The following is a 25,639-nucleotide window of genomic DNA, read 5'->3' as shown; positions in this document are numbered from 1 at the left end:
CATTCCTGAGCACGTCGAGTTTGAGCGGAGATCAGAGCATGATGGTGGGTCAGTAGTTGGGGGTGAGGAGAAGAGGTGGCCTGGATGGCCTGGAGAGACTGTGTTTCGCATGTTGGTTCCTGCACAGAAAGTTGGCAGCATCATTGGGCGTAAAGGGGATGTCATTAAGAAAATAGTTGAGGAGACACGGGCTCGGATTAAGATTCTGGATGGTCCTCCTGGCACAACAGAAAGAGCTGTAAGTCTTTTATCTTTTTCCTGCCCTTACATTTTGTGTTATTTAGAAGATGAGACTCTGTCACTTACTTTTAGCTTATACATTTCTTTGCTTTCTATTAATTGGTATTTTTGTTTTAAAATATATATTTTTTCTAGACAATTATTGGTACAGGTTCCTACAATGTTGTGGCACAAATATTTTCAGAAGATATAATATGCTTTTTCCTGTGGATTATCTTTACAATTTTCTGCTTAATTGGTCTTGGGTGCACATATGAATATATGATATATTGCATGTGTGTTGCAGCTACGAATCAGATAACGGTTTTGAAAACAAAACTAAAAACCTCTTGATAAAAGAGGTGATATAGTGGAATACATATATTATTGGTAATTAACCTAAATCATTTAGGTAGGCAACCTCAAGTAATAGAATTCCCTTAATTGCTTTATAATTCGTGTAAAAATTTCAAGAAAAGGTCCAGAAATTTTTTAACTCATAAATATTGATAACACTCTTCACCTCTGAAAATTGCTGTGTTAAGATTCTGTATTTTACGAAAGTCTTGGAAAACTGTTTACTGTATTATTTTGAAAGATCTTAGGAACTTAATTAGCACACTGTCAAAGTATGGTGATGGGTAGGCTCATACTTATCAGTTTCGTCAAGTGAAAGGAGGAAGATAATCAAGGAAATTGATAAGATATGAGTACAGTTCCCTTTATTGCTGTGACGGCCATGAATGTGTGCAGGTTCCATCTTGCAAGTTATATGGCAAAAGAATCAATCACGGGTAAGGTCCCCAATGAAGAATCAAAGCCAGATGGAAAGAATCAGCCTTGAGCATTACAAAGTGATAAGGTTTATCTGAATAGGGAATATCCTTCTTGCACAAACATCAGTTTGATGAAGCGCTGCACTTTCTCGGGTAACTTCAGTACCTGGATGATTGATGTCTTGCCACAGACTTTCTGCAGCATGCTGGAACCTGCTTAACTGGGTCTTACGCTATGTGGACAATGAGTTTTTTGACTTATGTTCTACATGGAGCAACAATTAAACGATAATCATCCGTCTACCAAGTGGGGAATCAACCTAAGATTTCTTTAAAAACTTCTATAATGTCTCGAAGATTGCCTATGGCTACTCATTGTGGGCAATCTTCGGCTTAGTATATGACCTATTCATTGTGGGCAAAATCTTCTGATTAAGGGTACAACAAAGAAATAAACATCTAACTGGTTGAATTGCGTATAAGATTGTTCTTCTTTAGTAGATTTGTCTGATGCTTTTGAGAAATATCCCATCATATGCGACGATAACTGCAGAGATTAAGATAACAAGTCCCAAGCTTTTTTCGTCGAGTCATCTTGTCTACTTGTATGTTTTTGTCTGCAGGTTATGGTCTCTGCTAAAGAAGAACCCGATTCGTCATTACCTCCAGCAATGGATGGCCTTTTGAGAGTCCACAGAAGGATTGTTGATGGTTTGGATGGTGATCCTTCTCAAGCCCCACCACCTTCTAAGGTCTCAACAAGGCTACTAGTCCCAGCAGCTCAGGCTGGAAGTTTGATAGGGAAACAGGGAGCAACCGTTAAAGCTATTCAAGAAGCTTCTGGTTGTGTTGTCAGAGTTCTTGGTTCAGGTCTCCTTCTTAACCTAACATATTTTTCTCAATTTTTTCGCCTTTTGAAGTCTCTCATACTTGTATTGTTTTTTGGTTTCTGTCGTCTGTGGACTATTTCTGTCACGTGACTTGATACTGATAATTTCCTATATTGAACATGGAGTGGCGGAAACGCGGTTTTAAATCAAACTGTTGTTATCAGCAGTGATTCCTTTTTTCTTCGTGACTTTATTGCTGCATCTGAGAGCTTAGGTATACAAGTGTTTTGCATTAGAAGGATTGGTTATTATATCCAATCAAACCTCTTTTGAGTTGTTTCCTAATATTAACACTCTGATTTTCTTTAGCAATTCTAGTCTGAATTTTTCTAGAATCAAAATCGATGCTTACTTTGTGGTTTTGACATTATTTATGTTCAAATATTGCCTCTAAGCTTCGCCCGACCATATAGTTCCACCATCTTTCTTTTGTTGGGGCTACTTCTCTTCATTAAGCATTGTGAATTGGATTTCTGTAGAGGATTTGCCTGTCTTTGCTCTTCAAGACGATAGGGTGGTTGAAGTTGTGGGCGAACCATCAAGCGTGCATAAAGCCCTGGAGCTGATCGGATTGCATCTCCGAAAGTTTTTGGTGGATCGTAGCATTATCCCATTGTTCGAAAATCAGGTCACCTACAGCTCTGGCCACCACTTTTTATCCGTATGAACGACGGATATATGGACTCTTGTTGATGTAACTGTTCTCTTACAAAACAGATGCAGAAGCCGACACGGCAGATGGATCATATGCCTCAGCACCAGCCGTGGGGTCCACCTCAAGGTCCTCCTTTGAATGCTGGTGGGGGTCCAGGTGGTTATGGGCACAACCCTCCTCCGTATATGCCACCGCCTCCGAGGCACGTTGACAATTACTACCCTCCCGAAATGCGACCTCCTCCTATGGAGAAACAGCCTCATCAAGGTATATCTGCGTACGGAAGGGAGCCTCCAATGAATGTGCATGTTTCATCAGCACCCTCTATGGTCACTCAGGTCAGCTACTACTACTGCCTTCTTCCTTGTACTTCACAGCAGTTCTATTCTCATGTAGAAATGGAAGAAAGACAGTTTTTTGCCCGGGTTTTCAGCAGGTGACACAGCAAATGCAGATTCCCCTCTCGTACGCTGACGCAGTTATCGGGACATCAGGTTCAAGCATAAGCTACATAAGACGGGCGAGTGGAGCAACAGTAACCATTCAGGAAACAAGGGGAGTGCCTGGTGAAATGACCGTTGAGATCAGCGGTACTGCTTCACAAGTTCAAACCGCTCAGCAGCTTGTCCAGGTGATTGATTGGTTACATAACCATCTTAATAAAAGCATATATGCTATGATGGCGATGATGATGAATCTGATTGATTCCACCACCAAGCTGTTTATGGTTTTTTCCCCTCATTAATGGTGCAGAATTTCATGGCGGAAGCAGGAGCGTCAGCGCAAGCACAGCAGCCAGCTGTGACGGCAGAGCAAGCTTATAATCCATACGCCACCCACAGCTCCGTTTACGCATCTCCGGCCACAAACCCTCCACCCGGTGGCTATGCTCCTGATTATGGCTCTGGCTACGGCTACTAATAATAATGATAAACAGACTTTCTTTTCAGAGGAACCGTAGGCGTGGCTGTAGTAATCGTTTTTTAATGTCAGAAACAGAAACCCAAATCCACCGGTTTAGGGTTTTTGTGTATCTGCTTTGCTTTCTGTGTCTTTCATGGGGATAGGAGAAGAACCCATTTGTTAGGAGGATGTCCATCGGATCCCTTTGTTTTTCTCGTCATAATCATTTTCTATCAGAGCATATGTTTCTTTACTCTTTAGAGTATGCAAAGAGAGGAGTTGTTACTGCATCTGTCATGCGCGCATGGCAATCCGTACAGCTGCCGTCCCCGACAAAAGGCCAAACATAGATTTTGTGTAGCATTTGTTTGTATATAAAAATAAATATATAAAGAAACAATACGAATTTGTATTGTATGTATGAAGACCCGAATCTTTGATTAAATGAACTAAGCCAGGAGCAAGTAAAAGCATCATCATCTGTAACACCATCAGAACCCAGAAGGCAGAAGTACAATGTGACTTGACTTTTGTCTGAAACACCTTACAAAATGTAAAGATCAAATGTTTGACGTAATCTTGAAACCAAATGGCTCTCTTCCGAGTTCAGTTGAACATGCTTGGAAGAGGTCTCACCGCCATGAACGCATCCACCATCTGAAACTCAGAATGCAGAATTGTTTTTTTTTGGGGGGTCAGTTTTAGAGACATATATGATAATCTGCAGAATATATCACAGTGAATATGCTGCTACTAATCATCTGTTCAAAGATCCTATCTTTGCTTAAGGATTGAACCCTAAGGGTTTTACCTCGTCAGTCACCGCAGCTCGAGCCCTGCGATGTCTCTCCACCATTTCTGTCAAAACTTCGATGAGCCTCTTCTTTACTTCGCCGGTTAGCATTCTTCCTGCTCCATACTCCTGAGCCACTCAGATTGTGTTACTTTTTACAAAAGGTTTGGTATAATTAACATAAGAAATATAACTGATTTATGTTTAATTGTAACCCTTTAGTCAGCTTGGTATGGCAGAGAGCGGGTTTACTTAACGTAAGTTTTTCCTTCACAATAATCTATGATACACAAGTAGCATCATACCTTCTTTATGTGTTCAAGCTCAGAATCATCTTCTAGGAAGAAAGTCAGATACTTTACGGGAATGTCTACCTGTAAATGTAGAAATTTGATTATGAGTGCCACTAGATCACTTGCATTAGGTATCAAGAAAACAGTTTAAAATGAATCTGCAATCAGTGTTTAATGGTCTCCATTATGAGACAAAAACACAAGTGAACGGCATACAACATGATCTTCAAGCATAGCCTTTAGTTGCTTCAATCGAGTTCTGTGTTAAAATCTTTCCTATACGAGGTAGAGGTTGATAGTTTCCCAATAAAATATGGATTTCGGTACCTAAACTCGAAAAAACTACCTCTCATACTGTTCTTTAGTTAACTCACAATTCTGGTTATGACCGTGGCAGGAACACAAAAGCAGAATCAAAACTACTAACACAGAATAAGTCGAGAAGGAGGGACAAGGCATTTGGTACCTCGAGGTTTGCTCCAAGTTGTCTGTGCTTCTCAATGGAGTCTTGCCCACCACTAAACGCGTATCTATTTATCTGCTCATAGAAGCTAAGCCAAATCAGGAAACAGGACTGCAGTTATGTACATTCCTTAGTACGAGTAGCATATGTATCTAATTTTTTTAAAATTCGGGTGCTCTCATCAGTCATCAAAGTTGCTTATTCTTTCTTTTCCATTCCAATACCCTGTCCTCACAGTTCTAAAGATCTTAATTTTCTGGTGGGGCCGAATGATTGGAAGAACACACACACAAACAGGAAAAATGGGTATTAGTGCATATGTGTAACACAGGGTTGTTGCCAGAAACCAGAACGGATATGCTAACATAGATGTAATGAAACAAAGTTGGTAAAAATTAAAAGTTTCAGAAATCACCTTGTTTTTTATGTCCTTTGCAGTATCGGTCACGTAGATAGCAGAATTTGGATCACTAGCAGACATTTTTCCATTCTCTCCCTGTCAAAAAGGGATTATTGAGCATTCATCTTTCAGAAACAAAAAAGGGAAAAAAAAAATACATGGTACATATACATCTCTATCAATTGTACCGATACTAGACAATTCTTAAGAAAGTGCTTGCCTGCAATGCTGGAAAAAATGACGACTCAATCAGGGCGGGCTTGTTATAGCCTATCCGAGGGGCAACATCACGGGTCATTCTAAAATATGGATCCTGAACAAACCAAACATAGAAATTGATACAAACATGTAAATCACACATCCAATATCTCAGGATGGCATGTTATACGGCGAAACCAACGTTGGAAACACAGCAACAGCAAAGAATCACATAACAAATTGATACATATGTCTCAGGTTCACAGCCCAAAATTTTATGAATTCCATTGAGAAGTTACGCCCTCCAAAAAACAAACTGGTTAAGATCCAATTGAAAAAGACGGCACACCTGATCAATAGCACAAGGAATCAAGCAACGGAGATTTTCCTCTCCAGTGAACAGATGCGGGAAAGAACTTGGAAAAGACGGAACTGCCTGAAATAATATATTAATAAAGGTATGACATACTCAACTTAACTGCAATTCATAAAATCAAACAATTTAGGACAGGCGCTGCTCAAAAGAAGCATTTTTTGTATGGAAAGCATTAATCCATTAAGAAAGAAGCTAAGCGTGCTATGACAGCCCACCTATGAGAGATTGCATCCTTTATAGCATCGGCACAATTGTTACATATTTACAGGTATCGGACGGACCTATGTGGAAAAGGACATACCTGCACAGGAGGGAAACTGATTTTTCCAATATGATCTTCACCCGTAAAACCAAAGATCCCCATAGCCTAGCACAAATTATCGGATGAAAATCAGGACTATAAAGTTGGTACCACATTATGCCATCCAAGGAGAAGTAAAACTGTAAAAGATAGGTACCTTATTAAGTGTGACACACTTGGCAACCTTCACCATATTTTTATAGAAAGCACTGCACAAAAGTTTTTTTGCAAACGATCAGCCACATAAAGTATGATGTAAACTAGAAGATCATCTCGTACGCTAAACGGGGTTCAATGTGAAGGTATCATATGAGCAAAGACAGCAGAATAAAAGATAAAAAGCTATCCAGATTTTGAAAGACTCGAAGGTGATGACTTACCCACCAACGTAATCAAAGTCGGAGAAAATGAAAGTCCTTGATACATCGAAACCACAGGCAATGATATCTTTTGCATTTTCTCTGGCAAGTCTGTGGCTTTCTTCCACTGATAAGTTCTTCCACATGCATTTCTCATCATCAGTAAGCTGTATAACGAGGGGAACCTTGAAAGCTTCTTGTAAGTATCTGCAATGCATATCGAAGCGTCCTCGCATTTACCCAGGAACCTAATTCTTAAGGTACTAACATCAGCTTCAGTTATGAAATTAACTCACTTGGTGAACATGAAAGGAATCAAATGCCCCAAGTGCAGAGCTTCCGACGAAGGTCCTCGTCCCGTGTACAGATAGAACTTGTCCCCTCTCTCATACGCATCCAATATCTCATTGAAATCGCTAATCTCCCAATTGAAACAACCAAAGATAGAAATTTTCAACACAACCCAGTATATGCAAAAAGAAAACGTTAATCGGCAAAACAGGAGCGAGCTGAAATACAAACCGGTGAGCGAAGAAGACGCCGCGTCGGAGGAAGACGTGAGGAGGACGAGAAGTCAGTCTCTGAACACGATCGACCATCGACTGGTCGAGCCTCTGGCAACCAAACTTGTCTATCAGCTTGTCGTAATCGATTTTGCCGCCGTCCTTGGCAGAGACTTCCCATGGATTAACCACCTGCTCCGAAGATTCAGACTCCACCTCCTCCTTCTTCTCCACTTCCATCGTGACGGCGAAAACCTAGAAACTCACCCAGATTCGACGGATAAGACGCCAGCGAAAAACGCGTCAAATATTACATTTCTAAACCGTAAACGAATGCTTCGAACGAAATTGAAGGCACTGTCATCTGAGAATACCACGAGCAGTTTCCCGTTTATCCCACGGCGGAGGAGAAGCGGCGGCGCGTTGGCGACTAGGCGGGGAATTTTACTCAAATGAACCACTTGGCTCGCACCTATTTCACGTGTACACCAGAAAAAATATAACACTTTTTTTTGTTGAAAAGACGAAATTACCCTTAATGAATACGTGATTTTTATCCGTTCGAAAACAACTTCGTTATTACGACTTCGTAATTAATTCTAAATATAGTTACAATTGATTCTAAAAAAGGTGGCAAAAAAATTATCTGTCTTATTTTAGTTGTATATTGTTAGTCGTAATAAGGTCGCAAAAAATAAAACGAAAAGGGTATTTCGGACTTTTTCAACCGAAAAATGGGTTAAAATTGAAAAAAAAAAAAAAAAATTTTTTGGTGATGTACATTGAAATTGCTGCGACAAAAATAGGTTATTTGAGTAATATTCTGGACTAGGCGTTGGAAGTGAGGAAAAAGAAGATCACACAAGGATTTAAAATAAAAATCGTTTTTCCTATTTAGGAATAAGATTCTTCAGTGTTTGTCGATTATGCCTTTAACTTTTAAAAGTGATCAGATTCACCCCAATATCAGCGGTTCCTTCGAGTGGCCGACAACTGAACCAAAACCAGAACTAAATTAACACTGCAAAATAAAATTATTGTATATCAGTTACGATATTACACGTGATATTACCTAACTGAATCTGATTCTAATTCTAAATAATAAAATAGGTTCAATTTAGTTTTGAACTTACGAACCGATTCTCATTAGTAGTTGTTCCTACATTAGTCAAGATGGTCTGTTAGATAAAACCAAGTCTTTTACAAGGATGTTTTCCTGTTGCTGGGGCCGGATTGACCAACCATGATGATGTTCCGAATAAGCCGGTCGAGTTTCTGTTTGAGCTCGACCACGAACAGATGGCGGGAGCGGAAGATCCTGTCATTTCTCTCCCTCCCGCCATAGTTGTCTGGAGAGTGATCGCTGCCAAGGTTCTTCGGGTTTGGTTGTTTCCTTGGCCGGTTGATTCAATCCAGCCAGACATGTGGTGGTGCAGTTGGAGGCGGCTCTGCCTCGGGGCGAGAAGCGAAACGGGGCCAGATTGAGGAGCTGAATGAGCATTCGATGTGTTTATTCTCCCGCCGCCGGGTCTGCATTGGCCTTGAAATGGCTTTGGAATTAGTCAAAACTTACGACCGTAACATATGTTTATTCCCTCGCGTGTGTATATATATATATATATATTATCTCTATTCATTCTAACAAAAACAATTCAAACCATTGACTCGTTGGATGATGAACAAAAACATTATCTAAAGCCTCAAAAATAATAAAGAAATGACCGATATGTACACACACATATATGTATATATATTTTGACCTGGTCATGTAGAATATGCTTATTTTTTATTAAGTCACTTTCTAACAAAAGGTTTTGCTTTAGGACAATACTAATATCATATTTAATTATCCAAGATTGCTCCTCCTGGGTTCGGATACTCACTTGGAAAGGAATATTAACATAGACTTTCTCGATCTTTTGGGAGATATAATTAGACCAAAAATTAGGTGAATTTTTCAATTATAAAAAATAATCATAATTAGCTATATATATTAAATGTCAACATTTTTTCCGACTAATGAGAACCCTATTAATAGTTATAGTTAGTTTATCATATCTCAGCTTTTGTAAAACTATGCATATGCATTATGTCATTATTTGATTTGATATAACCTTAAATTATGTAACATTTTTTTGGGGGGAGGGGTAGGGTATTTTTTAAATTTTAGGAAAAAGAAGCCAATTCTTAAATATTCGGCCTCTCTCCATCGGTCCCACTTGCAATTAGTTATTTTAGGTGTTATATACTTTCAGACAAGTAATATATATATCACATTACTATGTTAAAATGAATTCGGCTCAGAAATCACAACGCAAGTCAGCCTATATTTTTTCGATCTGGACTAAAAAATTTGAATCCGAAAAAAAATGGACTAAACGAGCTAGTTCGTCACGAGCCGAGCTCATCGCGAGCTAATTCGGCAAATCCATGAGCTAGTTCGCAAGCCAGAAAAATAATTTAGTTTTATTTTTTAATATTTTTTAATAATTTTAAAAAAGATTTATCAATTTTAAATATTTTTTTTTATTTTAAAATATATTAATTATTATTTTTATTATTATCTTAATATTTTTTAATTATATTTAATTTTTTATTTTTATTTAGCTCGCGAGCTGGCTTGCGAAATAGCGCGGTTTGGGCCGAACCGTGATATTCCTGATCCGAATAAAAATGGGTTTAACGATCTGAACTAAAAAAAGATGGGCTCGAAATGAGTTGATCCGATCTGGTCCGAACCCTAGTACAAAAGCCAGAAAAATAATTTAGTTTTATTTTTTAATATTTTTTAATAATTTTAAAAAAGATTTATCAATTTTAAATATTTTTTTTTATTTTAAAATATATTAATTATTATTTTTATTATTATCTTAATATTTTTTAATTATATTTAATTTTTTATTTTTATTTAGCTCGCGAGCTGGCTTGCGAAATAGCGCGGTTTGGGCCGAACCGTGATATTCCTGATCCGAATAAAAATGGGTTTAACGATCTGAACTAAAAAAAGATGGGCTCGAAATGAGTTGATCCGATCTGGTCCGAACCGGCCCATTTACATCACTACATTACATGAAGATAATAACAAATAACAAACTTTGTAAATAAATATAAACTTGATAGGTACTAAAATAATAAATGAAATTTGAAAATATTGTTATATTACCCTATAACTTTAACGAATGTGATAGGTGATGTGGTATATTAGTATATTATATATACGAGCGTTAATTCACGGATACATATGCAAAGACGTCACGTCAGTCGTCCACCACATCAACAAAATTTAAAAAAAAATCATACACATTTTTTTTATGAAAATTCTCATACAAATACATGAATTTATTTTAAAAAAATAGAAATAAAAGTAAATGAATTTTAATCTCTTAAAAAATGTTCAATTAACAAAAAATTTCCAAATTTTTACATGACCTTATATAATCGAAAAGCGTCATGTCACTAATTACTTAGTCTATTTACCCAAAAAAAAAATAGCACTTCAAAAGATCGATTTTTGCCAAAACCCAACAACACCAAATTGATATATATTGATATATATATATATACACACACTAACGGATCTTGAAAAAATTTCAAGCGTAGGCATTTATTTGCGTATCATGATAGTGACTAGGGATATGATGTGCCCCACTGATGACAATATGGATCCAACAGTGTGTGTGTATATATATCGATATGTAAGGGGTCACTAAAAAAGAAAGCGCAAAAAATCATTTTATTCGGTTGTAGTAAACAAACAAACACAAATAAGTTTTCTTTTTCAGTTCTATTATAATTTTTTTTATCATTTTGGGATTATCTATTTTTTTTTATATTTGGTTTTGGTTTTATTTAGATTTGGTTCAACTTGATTTTTAATATGAATAATTCTTCGTTTTGTAAAAATATTTCGTTTTCATTTGTTTTTATGATTATTTTTATATTGGATTCTAATTTGATTAATCCATTAAAAAAAAATTTGTAACCGACAGATTAAACTTTTAAAATTGAAAATTGAATTCAATTTCCATATAAGTACATATTAATCATGATCTTACACATCTAGGCCGAAAGATATTGGCCCCTACCCCCACCCACACATGCAAATAACTCATACAAAACAAAGATGGAAGCATTAAAAATGCTATGATTTGTGTGTAGGGATCGTAATAATAATAAAAAATTAAAATAAGAACAAAAAAAAGGAGGGGGAAGAAAAAATATACTAAGAGAAAAGGGGGGGGGGACAAAAGAAGTGGTTGGAAGATGTTGTGGTCCAATGACTACACTTCCCAGCTGTCCCTCTAAGTGAAAGAGAGGGTTCTGTTCTCACGCACAGCCAAAAAACAGTTGAGAAGAATGATGATTATTGGTCACAAAATTCTTGGGGGTTTTGATGTTTGATGCCTTTTATCATTTCATGTTCTCTGCAATGGCCTTTTTGTGGGTTTGTCTCTGACAGCAGACAGCAACTCTCTGTTTCATGTGATTTATAACCCCACTTTCTCTGTTTTTTTCCCATTTTTTCTCTAAAATTTGAGAGTATGTATTTTAATAATTGAATTTTGGGTTTTTATTTTATTTTATATCCCCTCTCTTATAATTTTAAAATGAATTGGGTATAGTCCTTTTCATAGTTAGCTAATCTTTTGAATGTTTAATTAAAACTTAGAAGTAGTTGTTAGTTGCCTCCTTTTTTCTTGCTTATGATAATTGCTAATATCCAGAATTCTACTGTCTATTCTTTCGATTATATCATATCATACTTGTGTAAAAAAAAATAGAAATTATATAAATTATACAAAAATTATTAACAATAATTAGATATTTCTTATTTTTTTGGAATAATGCTTGTTTTTATTCATTTATATAGATTTTAGAGAGAAATTTGTTTTGAATTTTTTTTTTGTATGAATGTGATTATGATATTTACCTTAAATTGGAAATTTTACAAAATACAATTCCCGATTGTTTACAAAAACACAATCCCCGACGGTTAAAGAAGTGGAAATCCATGATCAAATGGGTAAAAAAAAAAGAAAAATTAAGGCTAGTTGTGGGAGAATAAATGACACAGAATTTGTTTTGAAATTAGCTGCTTACAGTTCATCTATCATCAATATCACCTAAAAGTTCCACAACTAATTTCTCAAAAAAAATTGACATTTATTTAGATATTTTCATAATCGAATTAACACTTCGTGAATTTCCACTATCTAACAATATTTACATTTCATTTTATTAATCTATTATTTGTTACCTCGAGTTCAAATCCAAATATGAAGAAGAGTATTTTCCAAACTTCTTTAATTTTTCTCTAAAATATAATTGGATCAAAAGAATGATGAATTTTAACATTATAAAAAAATTTATTTTTCGATCAGATATGTATTATTAAAATATATATATATATATTATTTGAAACAAGTGGGAATTAGGCATGGGCAATATTCCCTTGGCAATTCAAATCAAAGAAAAGAAAGAGAAAAATCAAAAGAATTGATTCAAAGTGTTAGAATATTGTAATTTATTTCAATTGTTCGTATCTTACTTTCTTTTTTTTCCAAGTGGCAAAGATAGAAAAAAACACGATACGACTTCAATTACTTACCCAAAAAAATATTTATTTGAAATTGAATAAATTAATTAGAATACCAAAAATTCATTACTCAGCCCTTTGACCCTTGCCTCGTTTTTTTCTTTTATCTCCTCTCGAGCACAAAATATTTCTTGGACGAAATTCTCCACGTCGATTTTCATAATTCCATCTTTGCCCTCGCCCCCTTCGTTTTCCGGCGACGGAATATACGGCGGCCTAGATACCCTAAGCAAGAGATTCCAACTCAATCCGCTAAAGAAATCGTGGCCCTTGATTCCCTCGACCGTGATCCGACGGCTAGGATCCTTCTCCAGCAAACTTCTGATGAGTCCCCTCAACGACGTCGTTTCGCCCACCAGATCTGGCGATTTGGTCAATATCCGATAAAACGTTTCCTTCCTGTTCGACCCTCTAAACGGCGTCGTTCCGTACAGCATCTCGTACAGAACCACTCCGAGCGACCACCAGTCGACGGCGAAGTCGTGGCCTTCGCCGGAGATTACCTCCGGAGCTACGTACTCCTCTGTTCCGACGAAAGAGTTCGACTTCTCTCCCGACGAGTCGGACTCGCTTGTCAACGCCGAGTCGCTGCCGCGTACCGACTCGTCCGGTGAGATCCCTGAGTTGCAGCATCTGCGGAAAGGGAGGAACCGTTTCCTCGTCTTCTTCGCCGTCGGTGGTTTCGCGGTGGATGCCGGAGACTGTTGCGGCGTTCTCGGAGGCAGTTTAGTGGAGAGATCGAAATCGACGAGCATTATGTGGCCGTTCTCTTGGATCATCACGTTGTCCGGCTTCAAATCTCTGTAGACGATTCCTTGATTGTGCAGATACTCCAATGCGAGTACCATTTCGGCTGCGTAAAATCTGGAAACAAGACATGATCAAATCGATGTTATACCAAGAAAGAAAAGGAAACAGAAAATTCAAATTGTAGAAGACGTAGTTCGGATCAATCACCTGATTATCTCGTCGGAAAACATTTTCTCCGTCTGATTCTTCCTCAACGAATTGAGATCCCGTCCAGGGCAATAATCGATCGCGTAACCGACGACTTTGTCCGTCGCCAAAACGCCGCGGAGTCTCGGAAACAGAGGATGCTCAAATCGGCTCAACACTCCCTGCTCAAAACTCACGCGCCTGTACTCGTCTCCGTCTCCATTTTCACTCTCTCTCTGCTTCTTATTCTTCTTCTCGATCGATTCCCTCAGTACAACCTTCAAAGCCAGAGATTCGCCGGAAACTTCATCGCTCGAATCTCGATCTCCGATTCCGTCTCTCACCAGGAACACCACTCCTTTAGCACCTCGGCCCAACGCCGATACAACATTCAACCGATCGAAGGCGAGGTTCGGGACCTGGCTCAGGCGAGGCTGCGGCGGGTCGCGGTGGTTGTAGTGGTAATCACCGTCGGTCATCAAGGGGAATCTCGTGACGTCTGCTTTTGGAAGCTTGACCTCCATTTTTCTCGGTGCAAAAGCTTCCACTTCGTTTTTTCTTCCCTCTCTCTCTCCTCTTCCGTATTTGTCGGCCACTTTTATAAGGCGAATAAAGCATATGCTGGGGCTGTCACATTTTTGCCTTGCCGGGGAAGATTTTGAAACAAAGGAGATTCGTCCTTCTGAATTTACCGCTGTGCCCTTATCGGGCTACGAAAGATGCTTCGTTGGCTCCGCGAAGCATGCCTCTCGTGGTCTGTCAACTCGACACGTGTCGTATTCTGGGGGCTTACGTCATCGGTGACATGGTAAGCGGTTGTGGAATTTGAACCGCGTCGGAGGCGAGGGTCTTCTAGAAGCCTTTGAAAGTAAAAAAGCGAGGGGGAAGACTTATTGGGCCTTCCCGTTGTGGGCCTAATGGGCCATGATTATTATGTGAACATTTACATTTTCTGACATGTTGATGGGTCTTCTATTTGTGGGCCTATTTGGGTAAATATCACATGGATTAAATTTACATTCTCTGAGCCCATACGGATGTGCCTCGCAGAGTTAAATTTCTTTGTTGAAAATTTATAAAAAGCTATACGAGGGTGGCATGCACATGCATGTACAATAGTTTATCCAAAAAATAAATAAATTAATATAATTGGATTAAGGATAATTTAGAAGTTATAAAAATTACTTTGTAAACAAATAAAAACGGCTTGCATAGGATTGTATGTATCGTCAATCATTTACATCATACCAAAAAATATATATATAAAAAAATCTAAATTAAGTTTACTACACACAAATTAGACTTACTTTCATGTATTTTTTTGTTTTATATTAAATTCTGTTTCGGTTAATATATTAATTTAGTTTAAATATAGCAAATCAAATTTTTAGATCACGTTCAATTTAATTTATGCAGGTAGTCATAGTAAGAGATGTTTTGATAGTGATGCCGAATTAAACACTTTTTTTTTTCTATTGATACAAAGAATAATTTCAATATCATATATATATATATATGTATATACACGTATATAATGATAAAGTGAGAGACAAGTCATGGACGTTGTATAATAATACGCAGTTTAAGGAAACAGAAAAATGAAATATAGTATAGTCATAGCTAATCCTCCGTTAGACAAAAAGTCCAAATGGGCGATGCAAACATATATTATTTGGCGTCCATCGCTGTAATATACGAAAACCTCACCTACAAAAGAAAACCCCGACAACATTCCGAACAAGCACGACACTCAGACTCGCCCACGGTCCTAAAAGCCCATGCCATCCCATTGAAGCTCCCTTTCTGCACATTTCAAAACATTCGAGATTATCCGATTTTTTATCTAAACACGATTAAACCGAACGCGTTTGACTACCCATTAATTTCTCTTGTTTCTTGGAGCAGAGGCTTACATTTGAGTTTTGCGAACATGTTCCCGTAGAGTTTGGCCTCTTTTTTATTGTATTCCTTCATTTTCTCCTTCAAGCGTCTGTACTCGAGCTTCACTTCCCTGTTACCGCAGGGGGAAAAAAAAATGGTCAGAACAATAAACAATACAGCAAGCCTTGATGGACAGTGCAGCTATAGGCAGGTTTGATTTCAGCTTAAAGAAAATTGACGATTTCCATCTTCTTCTTTGACAGGACAGGACAGATGCTTGTCTTGGTTACATGGTGCACATGGTGAGTTCTGGGTTTATAAGCCAGTAAAAGAGGCAAAGCTAGTAAATCATGTGAAATCAGCACGACCCTCTCAATGATCTAGAATATCTTTATCCAGGAATAGTCACTCCCCATCTTTATTATATACATGGATTGCTTTACCATCAAAAGGGAACATAACCATGTAATAATAAGAGAGAGAGAGAGAGAGAGAGAGAGAGAGAGAGACCTGTTGTTGGGATCGATTTCGAGGGCCTTCTTGATATCGAACTCGGCCAAGTCCAAGTCTGCTAACTCGATGTAAGCCTGAGACCTCCTGTACAGAGCCTTAACGTTTGTGCTCTCTTGTTCTAACACCTATTTTATTATACACACAACAAACAAATACACTATTTCATTGTTTTGCAGACCCCAAACAAAAAGGAGAATGCAAAATCATGATTCTATTACCTTAGTGCATAGCTTCTCGGCTTGCTTGTAATCTTTCAGCTTCAGTTTGCAAGCTGCGTTGTTGAGATTGCATGTCACCTTTAACGCTTTCGCTTGTTTTTTCTCGTCCTCGCTGAAGGATGAATCGTACTCGATGAATTTGACAGCCTGACAAGAAATTCAACAGATGAGAGGATTGCGTTTAACGCACTCATACACTGACACTGCAGGGATCGAGATATTTACCTTCTCATATCGTGTGGAAGCCCGGGCATATTTGCCAGCTTTAAACAGTGCATTTCCCTCTTCCTTCTTCTTACCAGCTGCTTCGATCTTCTCCTCAGTGTTCATGTCCCATGACTCCCTCTCCTGAAAACTCAGTAGCAATCATGCCGTCAGATTCTTGTACACAGTATTCGACTTAAGCAAAGAAAAAAAAGGAGAGGGGAAAAAAGAACAGAAACTGCACTAACCTTGTCAAAGGACAGAAGCTCAACCTCATAATAAACGGTCGAGTTTGGTGGGACCACTGCCAATTCCTGTTTTGATTCTGAAGAACCAAAGGCATACTCTGGTTCTATGGTCACCAGGGCGACCTCACCCTTCTTCATCTTCATCACAGCTCTATCAAGTCCATCAATCACTTGCTCTGTTCGAGTTTCCATCCAAATCAGTCTCCATGATTACAGACAGCAGGAAGAGTCCGAAGCTTAACACAGGAAAGTTTCTAGGAAATTTAGAGTGGCGCACTTTACCTTCATCTGTTTTGAACTCAAAGGGCTCCTCATCTTCACCATGGCCTTTCTTCAAGAACACAGTACCATCTTGAAGCTTTCCAATCAATTTCACTGCCAGCAGAAAACCCAAAAAGGATCCATAAAAATCGAAATTTCAGATGTGATGGATGTAAATCAGTGTCTGAAATTCGAAATGCAAACCTCTCACAGTCGCCCCCTCGTTAGGTCGCTCATATCCTTCCCCTTCCTTGAGGATTTTCTTCATAACCTTCTTATCATCTGTTATCTCAGACACGGTTTTCCATGAAACCAACTCCAGATCGATCTCAAGCGTTGCATTTGGTGGAACCGCTCCATCATCACCAGAGGCTGGCTTGCCCTTCTCCCCAAAACCATCTGTCTCATTGATAAGCAAATTGGAATTAGAGGCCGCGTACATACCCATCCAAACTCAATGAACAAGATAATGAATGAGATAGTTAACATACACTGTGGTTTAACTGTCAGAAGAACCTTTTCCCCCTTTTTCATAGTTTTGACAGCCTTAGCAAAGGCAAGGCAAAAATGACCTATTCAAGACACAAAACGCAATGAGGGTTCAATACCAAGAAATAGAACCAGTAAAGTCATCATCTCCCCGTAGAAGAAATCAGAAAACTAACCATCTTTCACAGTGAATTCTACACCATCAGACTTGGCAACGACTGTGCCATCCTCAAGACGAGCCTTGTACTTAACTGAATCGCCAAAAGAGTGGAAACACCATTAGAGAAAATCAAGGACTGTTAAGCACTGAGGTATAAAATACTAAAGGGTTAGGGTGCAGCACCAAGAACTTCATCAGGGTCCTTTGGATTTTCCCATTTCTCTCCTTCAGCAAGAATTTTCTTGAACACGCCACCATCCTTGCAGATGTCCTTGACACTAACCCAAGAGAGCAGTTCCACATCAAACTGAAGTGTGGCATTCGCAGGGATGGTTGGTGGTGAGCCAGATTCACCGTATGCTAGCTCTGGAGGGATGGTGAATACCGCATTTTCACCCTTTTTCATTGTTTTGATACCGATATCCCATCCTTTGATTACCTGACCTGCAAGCAGAAAAATACCCGCCTCAGACAATAGCAAAACAGATTTACCCAAAAAATAGCACTTCAAAAGATCGATTTTCGCCAAAACCACAGGCTAAAACTAAACAACCACATTTCGGAAGAGACTTGGCAATTCATAGTGTGCAGCCAAATCAACATTACAGTTTCACCCGACCACTTTCCAAGAGATTAGACATCTTTAAGATTGTCCCAAGCAGATGATGAAAACATACACTTCAAATCTGTTCCGGCTCTTTCAATCACCACACATCCAAATACATTGAATCTAAACAATTTCCCTAAAAAAACCCGGAAAAGAAACTTCACGCACCTTGCCCGAGAGTGAATTTGAAAGGAGTTCCCCTGTCACGACTAGAATCGAACTTCGTCCCATCCATCAGTGTCCCCGTGTAATGCACTGCAGAAGAGAAATTCATTTTCCCAACACAGAACTGGATTAAACCTCAGCTTCGGCAAACAAGCGAAGCAACGAACAAAATAACTGGAATCAGTACCTTCAACTTCATCGCCATTTTCGGGAGTTTCATATCCTTCACCTTCCTTAGCGAGCTTCTTCTTCAACCCTTGCTCGATCTCCTTCTCCTCTCCGACCTTTAGGATCGGAACATCATCGCCGCCGAAATCCAACTCCTCGCCGTTCATCCCACCGACCGGTGGCATCTGAAAATCGTCGTCCATCTCCAAATCAAATCGCTGAAGCTAGAGAGAGAAACAAAATCTAGAGAGAGAATCAGAGAGACGGAGTTTGCGAAGAGCGTGAAACGAAGTGTGATTATAAGGCTGGGTTCTTCTAGAGTGTTCCTTTTTTTAAAAAGAAAAACGAAAATGGTTTATCAGAACTGACGGCGTTAACGGAGTCAGGAAGGTTTCAGAGTCCATATCTCGTTGACCGTAACGGCTATGACGCCGTCAAAAAGGTTTTGCGTGATAGGGTTTGGAATCTTCTTGATCAAAGTCTTCATCAACGGTTGATAATCTTCATGGGCTTTTTATAGGCAAAAGGATGCTCAAGCCTTGAGCCCTTTTGGTTCGTATAGAAATTAAAAAACAAAATCGGGAATGTTTTTCCAATTAACACGTAAATTGAGAAATATTTATTCCGATGTCGCCGGCCTCGAGGTATCAATTTTGTCCGTCTAATTAGGGATGGCTTAATGGAGTTACAGTTCGGATTAACCTATTTCGATTTTAAAAAAATTATAATTATTCAGTTTTTATATTGAATTCGGTTTGGTTTGAATTTCGGTTATGATAAAAAAAATATTCATTTTCTTGAAGAAATTTACAGTTTTTTCGGTTACTCTTTAATTCAGTTCGGTTTTAATTCGGGTTCGGTTTTAGATAAATTATAATAATTCGATTTGATTACAGTTATTCGTTATTCGATTCAGATCCTGTAATTCGATTATTAATCAAATAGACTATCTCTATGGCTAATACGTAAATTGCAAAAAAAAAAATTGTTGATCAATAAAAAACAAAATATTTTTTCTTAATACATACTAAATGGATCATTTGGTGAACAACACAAAATAAATTATGTCAATGAGTTAGTTTTATAACTAAAAAAATAAGTCAATTGATTTCGACAGTCGCATGAGACGAATTCTCCTTTACAATCAAATCATAGAGACCAAATTAATGGACATACACTCTAAAAATCAAATCCCTTAAACTAATTAATGAAATATATATTTATTAATTGATTCTTAAATTAAAAAAACATCCACCAATCATAAACTAACAATGTCTAAGTTGTCAACCATCATGTCTCAACCAAAACATTCTTAATCAAAACATCGATCATTCTTCATAACTTCTTCTTCTTCTTCTTCTTCTTAACAATGATAGTTGGATTAGCAAACTTAATCTTCTCCATAATACGGATATTATGTAATCTAATCTCCTGTCTAATATTCCACGTGGCAGCTTTTTCGCTCGTGTTAGTGTTTCACACATTCAAGATCCCGGGTGCAATTATAAACACATTGATCGAGTTTACACGAGAGATGATCAAGACCCATCTCCCGAAATTGTGCAAATTAGCAGCCGATGTGATCGATGAGGCCGTTGCGATGGCGTTAGATCGGATAAAAGAACGGATCGCGGCGGGAACGTCGGGTGGGATCTGTCCTAAGATCAGTGACATGGTCGAGAAGGTGATGCCCGTATTTAACTATCTGTTGGAAGTCTGTCCGAAGATTTTCAAAGGGTTCTTAGACATGGTTTCGGTTGTTGCGAGTGAGTTGTGGGATAACTATAGAAATGCCTTCTTGAAGTTTCTATTGAAATGGATTTAATGAAAAACTATATTGTAAATTTTTTTTATGTTAAAGCATTCATAAATAAAAATGTTTTATAAGGATATGTTTATATTTCATTCATGTTTTGTGAAAAACTTGTTATAGTTGTTTGGATGGTACAAATTGCTCATGTTTTAGACATTAATCTAAATAAATCTAAGTCTTGAGTGGTTGTTGTAGAATTTATAATATTGTTTTGTTTTGGTTTCTATACGATTGCGATTATGTGGATATTTGGGGTTTCGATATCATTATTGTTTTATTAGATTTGTTGTTCCATAAAAATATGTATCTAAGCATCTTCCATTTTTTAGGAAATTAAAAATTTATTCAATCCTTTTATTTTACTCGGATTATTCGATTAATTGATTTTATAAAATTATATGATTTTCTATTTTATGTGTTATTTTATACAAAATGCTGAAAATATCATCATGAAAATACTTTCATCCGAAAGAAAAGAAAAATGATGATAGATTTATATTTATATATAATAATCTACACAATAAATGATATAATTCGATTAGATTGAATTGATCAATCAATACTTGGAAAAATAAAATCAAAATCATGGCTGAAGAAGAATTTTTATATACATCGAAGAATTAACTATTCGTCCATGTTGTTGGGCCTTTATAAGCCGGGGTTGGCCCATTGACCTTTTTTTCTTCTTTTATTTGGATTTTCATTGTAAATATCACCATAAAATTACTTTTATCTGAAAATAAAAAAGAAAAATGAAGATCAATATATATTTATAGAAAATAATCCTACACCAAAATTGATAAAGTTCCATGATATTGAATTTGATCAATCAATACTTGGAAAAATTAAATAAAAAGAAGGCTGAAGAAGAGTTCCTTGAACAAAAGTCAGAAGAATTATTCTTTACGATATTGGGCCTTTACAAGGAGGGGTTGGCCCATTGACTTTTTTCCCCCCTTCTTTTATTTGGATTTTCATTGTACAAGAGATTAAGAACGTGTAAAATCATATCGAATTTAAATGAATAATATTTAGATATTTTATAAAATAATTCGAGAGATTTAAATTAATTGAAACTAATTTTAAATTATATTTCTATAAATTTAAATTTAACCAATCAAACCATTTTTTTTTTTGCATATTTATTGTCTCTTTCATACTTTGCATTTTTCGTATGTCATTAAATGTTCTTGTTTCGCTTAGGCGAAGCTTTGATTAAATCACTTTCTTTCGTTGAATGTCATTGAATGTTTTTTATACTTCATGTAAGATTTTTTCTGTACAAAATATTTTAAATTCCAATGTGATTAATTAAATTTCTTTTTCTTAGATTGTTAACGTTACTTGTTGGTAACATTATAATGTAATATATAATATATGCTATTTAAAAAAATAATATTTAAATCAAAACCTATAATTCTTTTATGAAAACAGGATTTAAATACTAAATGTAATGAAAATATTACCAACATTTGGCTCAACGTTTTACATATTTTTTCTTCCTGCAACGTTTTGTGTAATTGTATTCCAAAGCATTGATTGGCAGTGGCACTGTGGGTGGGTGGCACTGAATAATAAATTTCTTTATTTGCTAGATTTAGGTTCAAATATTCTAAAATTGTTGAATATCTGATTTTTACAAAAGAGATAAAAAAATTTAATTGATTGATGTATTGATATAAAAAATAATTTATATATTTATGGAGGATTAAAGTTCAAATATTTTATGTAATTTTTTAAAACTGTGATAATTTAAGGAGAATCGGATTCCGGTTTAAATATTTGATTTTTTTCTGTTTAATCCTATTCAAATATGAGATGATTTTTCGGATTGCCATAACAAGCGAAATGCAGAGTACGAAGCCTGATGGCCCGACGCGTAACCGTTGCCACGTGGCAAACCTACATACTCTTTTACTCAATTCCGGTTATACCCCCGCGATTGCATGATCGTAGAGTGAAGGAAGAGGGCATACATGTCATTTAATATGCTTGCTCCCCCGACGCGTATTTTCAGTATAAACCACTCGTTCATTCCAATACAAGGGGAAAGATATCGCCGTTTTCCCAGAACTGGAAATCTCCACCGACGAGAAATCTCTGCTCCGATGGCCGGAAAACTCATGCACGCCCTTCAATATGACAGTTATGGCGGCGGAGCCGCTGGCTTGAAGGTGAACGGATCTCTCTTTGGTTGTTCTGTCATTTCGTTGTCGTTTTCTGTTTTTTGGTCATTTTGTTGTTTGATTTTCATGATCTCTTTGCATTTTGTTGTTTGATTTTCTGCGATTGATCGCATCGTACGGAGATTAATCGCACGTCGAATGTGTTTCAGGAGATACTGTAGTTTTCGGGGTGATGTACGTGTATGTATACGTACGAATGCCTGTGTGTTTAAGCATGCAACATATGCGATTACCGAGCACCCACTTCTTATTTCGAAGCGATTTTTCGCGAATTTCCCCCATGGAATGGTGCATCATTTTGATAAATTGATTAAAAGTTCACATCATCGTTCGCTAATGGATCCATGGTTAGTACGAAGCGGGGTTTTGTGGTGGACGCTTACCCGCATAGAGAGGGAAGATGAATTCCAGGGGTTTACTTGAATTATAGAACCGAGTAATCATGAACATTTTATTTGGATTGTATATAATTGAGTTTGGTGGTGAAAAGGAAAGTTATGCCAGTAAGATACGCTGATTAAGTTCTGGAAGTGGGACTGAATCACCGATACATGCCCAGATGCATATACTATGAAGTGGGTTTAATGCTGAGTTTCAGGAAACTAACGCCTATTTTCGTTCTCGCGTGCATTTTCATGTCGGCCTTTTGATGTGCTTACCTTTGCCTATATGATGTGTTTACAGCATGTCCAAGTTCCAGTTCCGTCGCCTAAGACCGACGAGGTTTTGTTGAAACTCGAAGCCACTAGTTTGAATCCCGTTGATTGGAAGATTCAAAAAGGATTACTCCGCCCTTTTCTACCCCGCAAGTTCCCCTGCATTCCCGGTATTTTGAATGTTTCGAGGATTAATATCATAATTACTTTTATGGAGTTTGATTTCTGACATTGCTTTTATGCAAAGATTCATACTTGTATAGCCTTGTACTCTTCTAAACATGTAGAGGCGTCATCTGAAAACTTGTCGAGCTAATTATATATGAGTGACTGTTATTTTGCGTAGAGGGTCTCTGAAAATTTATCTTGTAGGTTGTTGATGCGTTTGTAGAGCAATTCGATGGCATTATGCTGTTATTTTCTTCATCTTTTTCACATTTTGGTCGGACAGCTACTGATGTTGCCGGAGAAGTTGTCGAGGCTGGACCTGGAGTCAAGAAATTCAAGGCCGGTGACAAAGTTGTTGCGGTTCTCAACCACTTGGTAAGTTTTTTGCCTATCGGATTTTTTTTTTCTTGTTGGATTACAAGAAGTTGGTTTTTTCCACTTATCTTTGTTTTTCATCGATGGAAGACCGGAGGAGGATTTGCCGAATACGCTGTTGCGAGCGAAAAGCTAACTGTTTCCAGGCCTCAACAAGTGTCGGCACCTGAAGCGGCAGCTTTACCTGTCGCGGGTCTCACGGCTCTCCAGGCTCTAACTCAACCCGCGGGGCTAAAACTCGACGGTACCACCTCCTCCTCGGACAAGCAGGCGAACATCCTGGTCACGGCTGCATCCGGTGGGGTCGGCCACTACGCTGTCCAGCTCGCGAAACTCGGGAACGCCCATGTAACGGCCACTTGTGGAGCCCGGAACATTGAGCTAGTCAAATCCTTGGGAGCGGACGAGGTCCTCGACTACAGAACACCCGAGGGAGCTGCCCTGAAGAGCCCGTCGGGTAAGAAATACGACGCGGTGATCCACTGCGCGATGGGGATCCCGTTCTCGACGTTCGAGCCGAATTTGTCGGAGAATGGGAAGGTGATAGACATCACGCCCGGGCCGAGGGCGATGTGGACGTACGCGGTGAGGAAGATAACGATGTCGAAGAAGCAACTGATTCCGCTGCTGTTGATGCCGAAAGCGGAGAATCTGGAATTTATGGTGAATCTGGTGAAAGAAGGGAAGATAAAGACGGTGATAGACTCGAAACATAATCTGAGCAAAGCGGAAGATGCTTGGGCTAAGAGTATCGATGGTCATGCCACCGGAAAGATCATCGTCGAGCCCTGATCTTCACTACGGATCTCTCTCTCTCTCTCTCTCTCTCTCTCTCTCTCTCTCTCTCTCTCTCTCTCTCTCTGTGTCTGTCAAGGTACTTGAGATAATACTGGCTTTGTGTTCTACACACGACATCAAGATAGGTTTATACACACACACACACACACACTATGTTGGTATTTGTTGTCTGATTTTCTTAGATTGTGTTTACTTTTGTTTCGGATAGGTGTTTGTGGGTTTCGGTTCGGTTCTGGTTATGTGGGTTTTAGAAAGATTATAACTATTTGATTTGGTTTGGTTCAGTTTATGTAGTTTTTTTTATTGAAAGAAATTTTCGGCGACTTTTATTCGTTTTTGTTTGTATTCGGTTTCAAAGAGATTATAAGCATTCGATCTATATATCGAATTCGTTTCAGGCAATATTCGATTCGGCTTTTTAGCCAAAATTTTCACCACGTCTAGCGGATATTTTGGACTGACGAGTATTCTTCCAAGTAAAATGGACACTTAGCTGGTTATGATCTGACCTTACAGTTTTCATATGTTTCTTCTTCTTTTTTTTGGTATGACCAGGTTGATTTATTTAAGAATTATTCATTTCTTTCATTTGATTAAGTCGTATATAGATAAGGTTACGAGGGTTATTTTTTTTCGTTTAATTATCTCGGATTTATTGAGAATCAGATATTTTTCTCTCATTCTCATTCAAATCTTCAACCACATATAACTTTATATACAAGAAACTAAAGAAGGAAAATGAAATTCAAAATACAAATTTAAAAATTGAAAACATAACAAACTTACAGCAACCTATATCCTCTAATAATATTGTTTTTTCCTTCTCAATAAAATTGGGTACGAAGTCATTCTAATTACTATTTGTTTTTGTTAAAAGGGTAAAACAATTAAATTGCAGAATGATTCTTCAGAAGCTCTAGCCCTTTCTTGCAGAAACTGTGTGAGAGAGAGAGAGAGAGAGAGAGCACCCTGGAAAAAGCTCTGTCCTTTGATCCGCTCTCGAGATATTTGGAGTGATGGGTGGAGATAGCGTCAGAGGTGGTAAAATTTATCCTCCTTTTTAGTTGC

The 25,639-nt window shown here is 37.7% G+C and overlaps 6 protein-coding genes across 9 annotated transcripts in view; 3 read left to right on the top strand and 3 right to left on the bottom strand.

The window, feature by feature from the left end:
• Positions 1–3,696, top strand: part of LOC104821664 (flowering locus K homology domain) — a 4,980-nt gene extending 1,284 nt beyond the window's left edge. For 2 of the 3 annotated variants that reach the window (XM_010552606.1, XM_010552605.1), the window contains exons 3-8: positions 1–238; positions 1,619–1,865; positions 2,365–2,513; positions 2,603–2,878; positions 2,974–3,171; positions 3,294–3,696. In XM_010552606.1, the coding sequence (XP_010550908.1) occupies positions 1–238; positions 1,619–1,865; positions 2,365–2,513; positions 2,603–2,878; positions 2,974–3,171; positions 3,294–3,461 (1,276 nt within the window). In that variant the 3' untranslated portion in view covers positions 3,462–3,696. The remainder of the gene's footprint in view (positions 239–1,618; positions 1,866–2,364; positions 2,514–2,602; positions 2,879–2,973; positions 3,172–3,293) is intronic. The other variant, XM_010552608.1, reaches the window with a different exon arrangement.
• Positions 3,697–3,883: 187 nt separating this feature from the next.
• Positions 3,884–7,566, bottom strand: LOC104821663 (tryptophan--tRNA ligase, cytoplasmic). The gene is made up of 13 exons (XM_010552604.1): positions 7,504–7,566; positions 7,149–7,384; positions 6,923–7,042; positions 6,648–6,833; positions 6,425–6,476; positions 6,268–6,333; positions 5,940–6,026; positions 5,613–5,705; positions 5,408–5,488; positions 4,996–5,067; positions 4,542–4,610; positions 4,255–4,365; positions 3,884–4,100 (listed from the first exon to the last, which is right to left on the bottom strand). Exons 2-13 carry the CDS (start codon positions 7,367–7,369, stop codon positions 4,050–4,052), a joined length of 1,209 nt encoding a protein of 402 aa, XP_010550906.1. The 5' UTR covers positions 7,370–7,384; positions 7,504–7,566; the 3' UTR covers positions 3,884–4,049.
• Positions 7,567–12,703: 5,137 nt separating this feature from the next.
• LOC104821662 (serine/threonine-protein kinase OXI1) lies at positions 12,704–14,310 on the bottom strand. The gene is made up of 2 exons (XM_010552603.1): positions 13,683–14,310; positions 12,704–13,589 (listed from the first exon to the last, which is right to left on the bottom strand). Exons 1-2 carry the CDS (start codon positions 14,183–14,185, stop codon positions 12,773–12,775), a joined length of 1,320 nt encoding a protein of 439 aa, XP_010550905.1. The 5' UTR covers positions 14,186–14,310; the 3' UTR covers positions 12,704–12,772.
• A 927-nt stretch (positions 14,311–15,237) lies between these two features.
• Positions 15,238–18,860, bottom strand: LOC104821660 (peptidyl-prolyl cis-trans isomerase FKBP62-like). The gene is made up of 13 exons (XM_010552601.1): positions 18,595–18,860; positions 18,411–18,497; positions 17,819–18,079; positions 17,652–17,726; positions 17,478–17,558; positions 17,191–17,385; positions 17,008–17,100; positions 16,726–16,901; positions 16,499–16,621; positions 16,274–16,420; positions 16,053–16,180; positions 15,575–15,672; positions 15,238–15,464 (listed from the first exon to the last, which is right to left on the bottom strand). Coding segments are annotated over exons 1-13 (1,650 nt in total). The 5' UTR covers positions 18,779–18,860; the 3' UTR covers positions 15,238–15,462.
• Positions 18,861–22,427: 3,567 nt separating this feature from the next.
• On the top strand, positions 22,428–24,902 carry LOC104821659 (putative quinone-oxidoreductase homolog, chloroplastic). Its single transcript, XM_010552600.1, has 4 exons — positions 22,428–22,562; positions 23,259–23,400; positions 23,682–23,773; positions 23,864–24,902. Exons 1-4 carry the CDS (start codon positions 22,497–22,499, stop codon positions 24,563–24,565), a joined length of 1,002 nt encoding a protein of 333 aa, XP_010550902.1. The 5' UTR covers positions 22,428–22,496; the 3' UTR covers positions 24,566–24,902.
• A 560-nt stretch (positions 24,903–25,462) lies between these two features.
• LOC104821658 overlaps positions 25,463–25,639 on the top strand; it is a 4,207-nt gene continuing 4,030 nt past the window's right edge. Inside the window, exon 1 of one of the 2 annotated variants that reach the window (XM_010552598.2) lies at positions 25,463–25,612. In XM_010552598.2, coding sequence (XP_010550900.1) covers positions 25,588–25,612 — 25 coding nt within the window. In that variant the 5' untranslated portion in view covers positions 25,463–25,587. The remainder of the gene's footprint in view (positions 25,613–25,639) is intronic. The other variant, XM_010552599.2, reaches the window with a different exon arrangement.

The sequence above is a fragment of the Tarenaya hassleriana genome, unplaced genomic scaffold, assembly GCF_000463585.1.
Source record: "Tarenaya hassleriana unplaced genomic scaffold, ASM46358v1 Cleome34, whole genome shotgun sequence".
Classification (NCBI taxonomy): Eukaryota; Viridiplantae; Streptophyta; class Magnoliopsida; order Brassicales; family Cleomaceae; genus Tarenaya; species Tarenaya hassleriana.
Note: the sequence above shows the minus strand (reverse complement) of the source record. Positions and strands in the feature narration are given on the sequence as shown.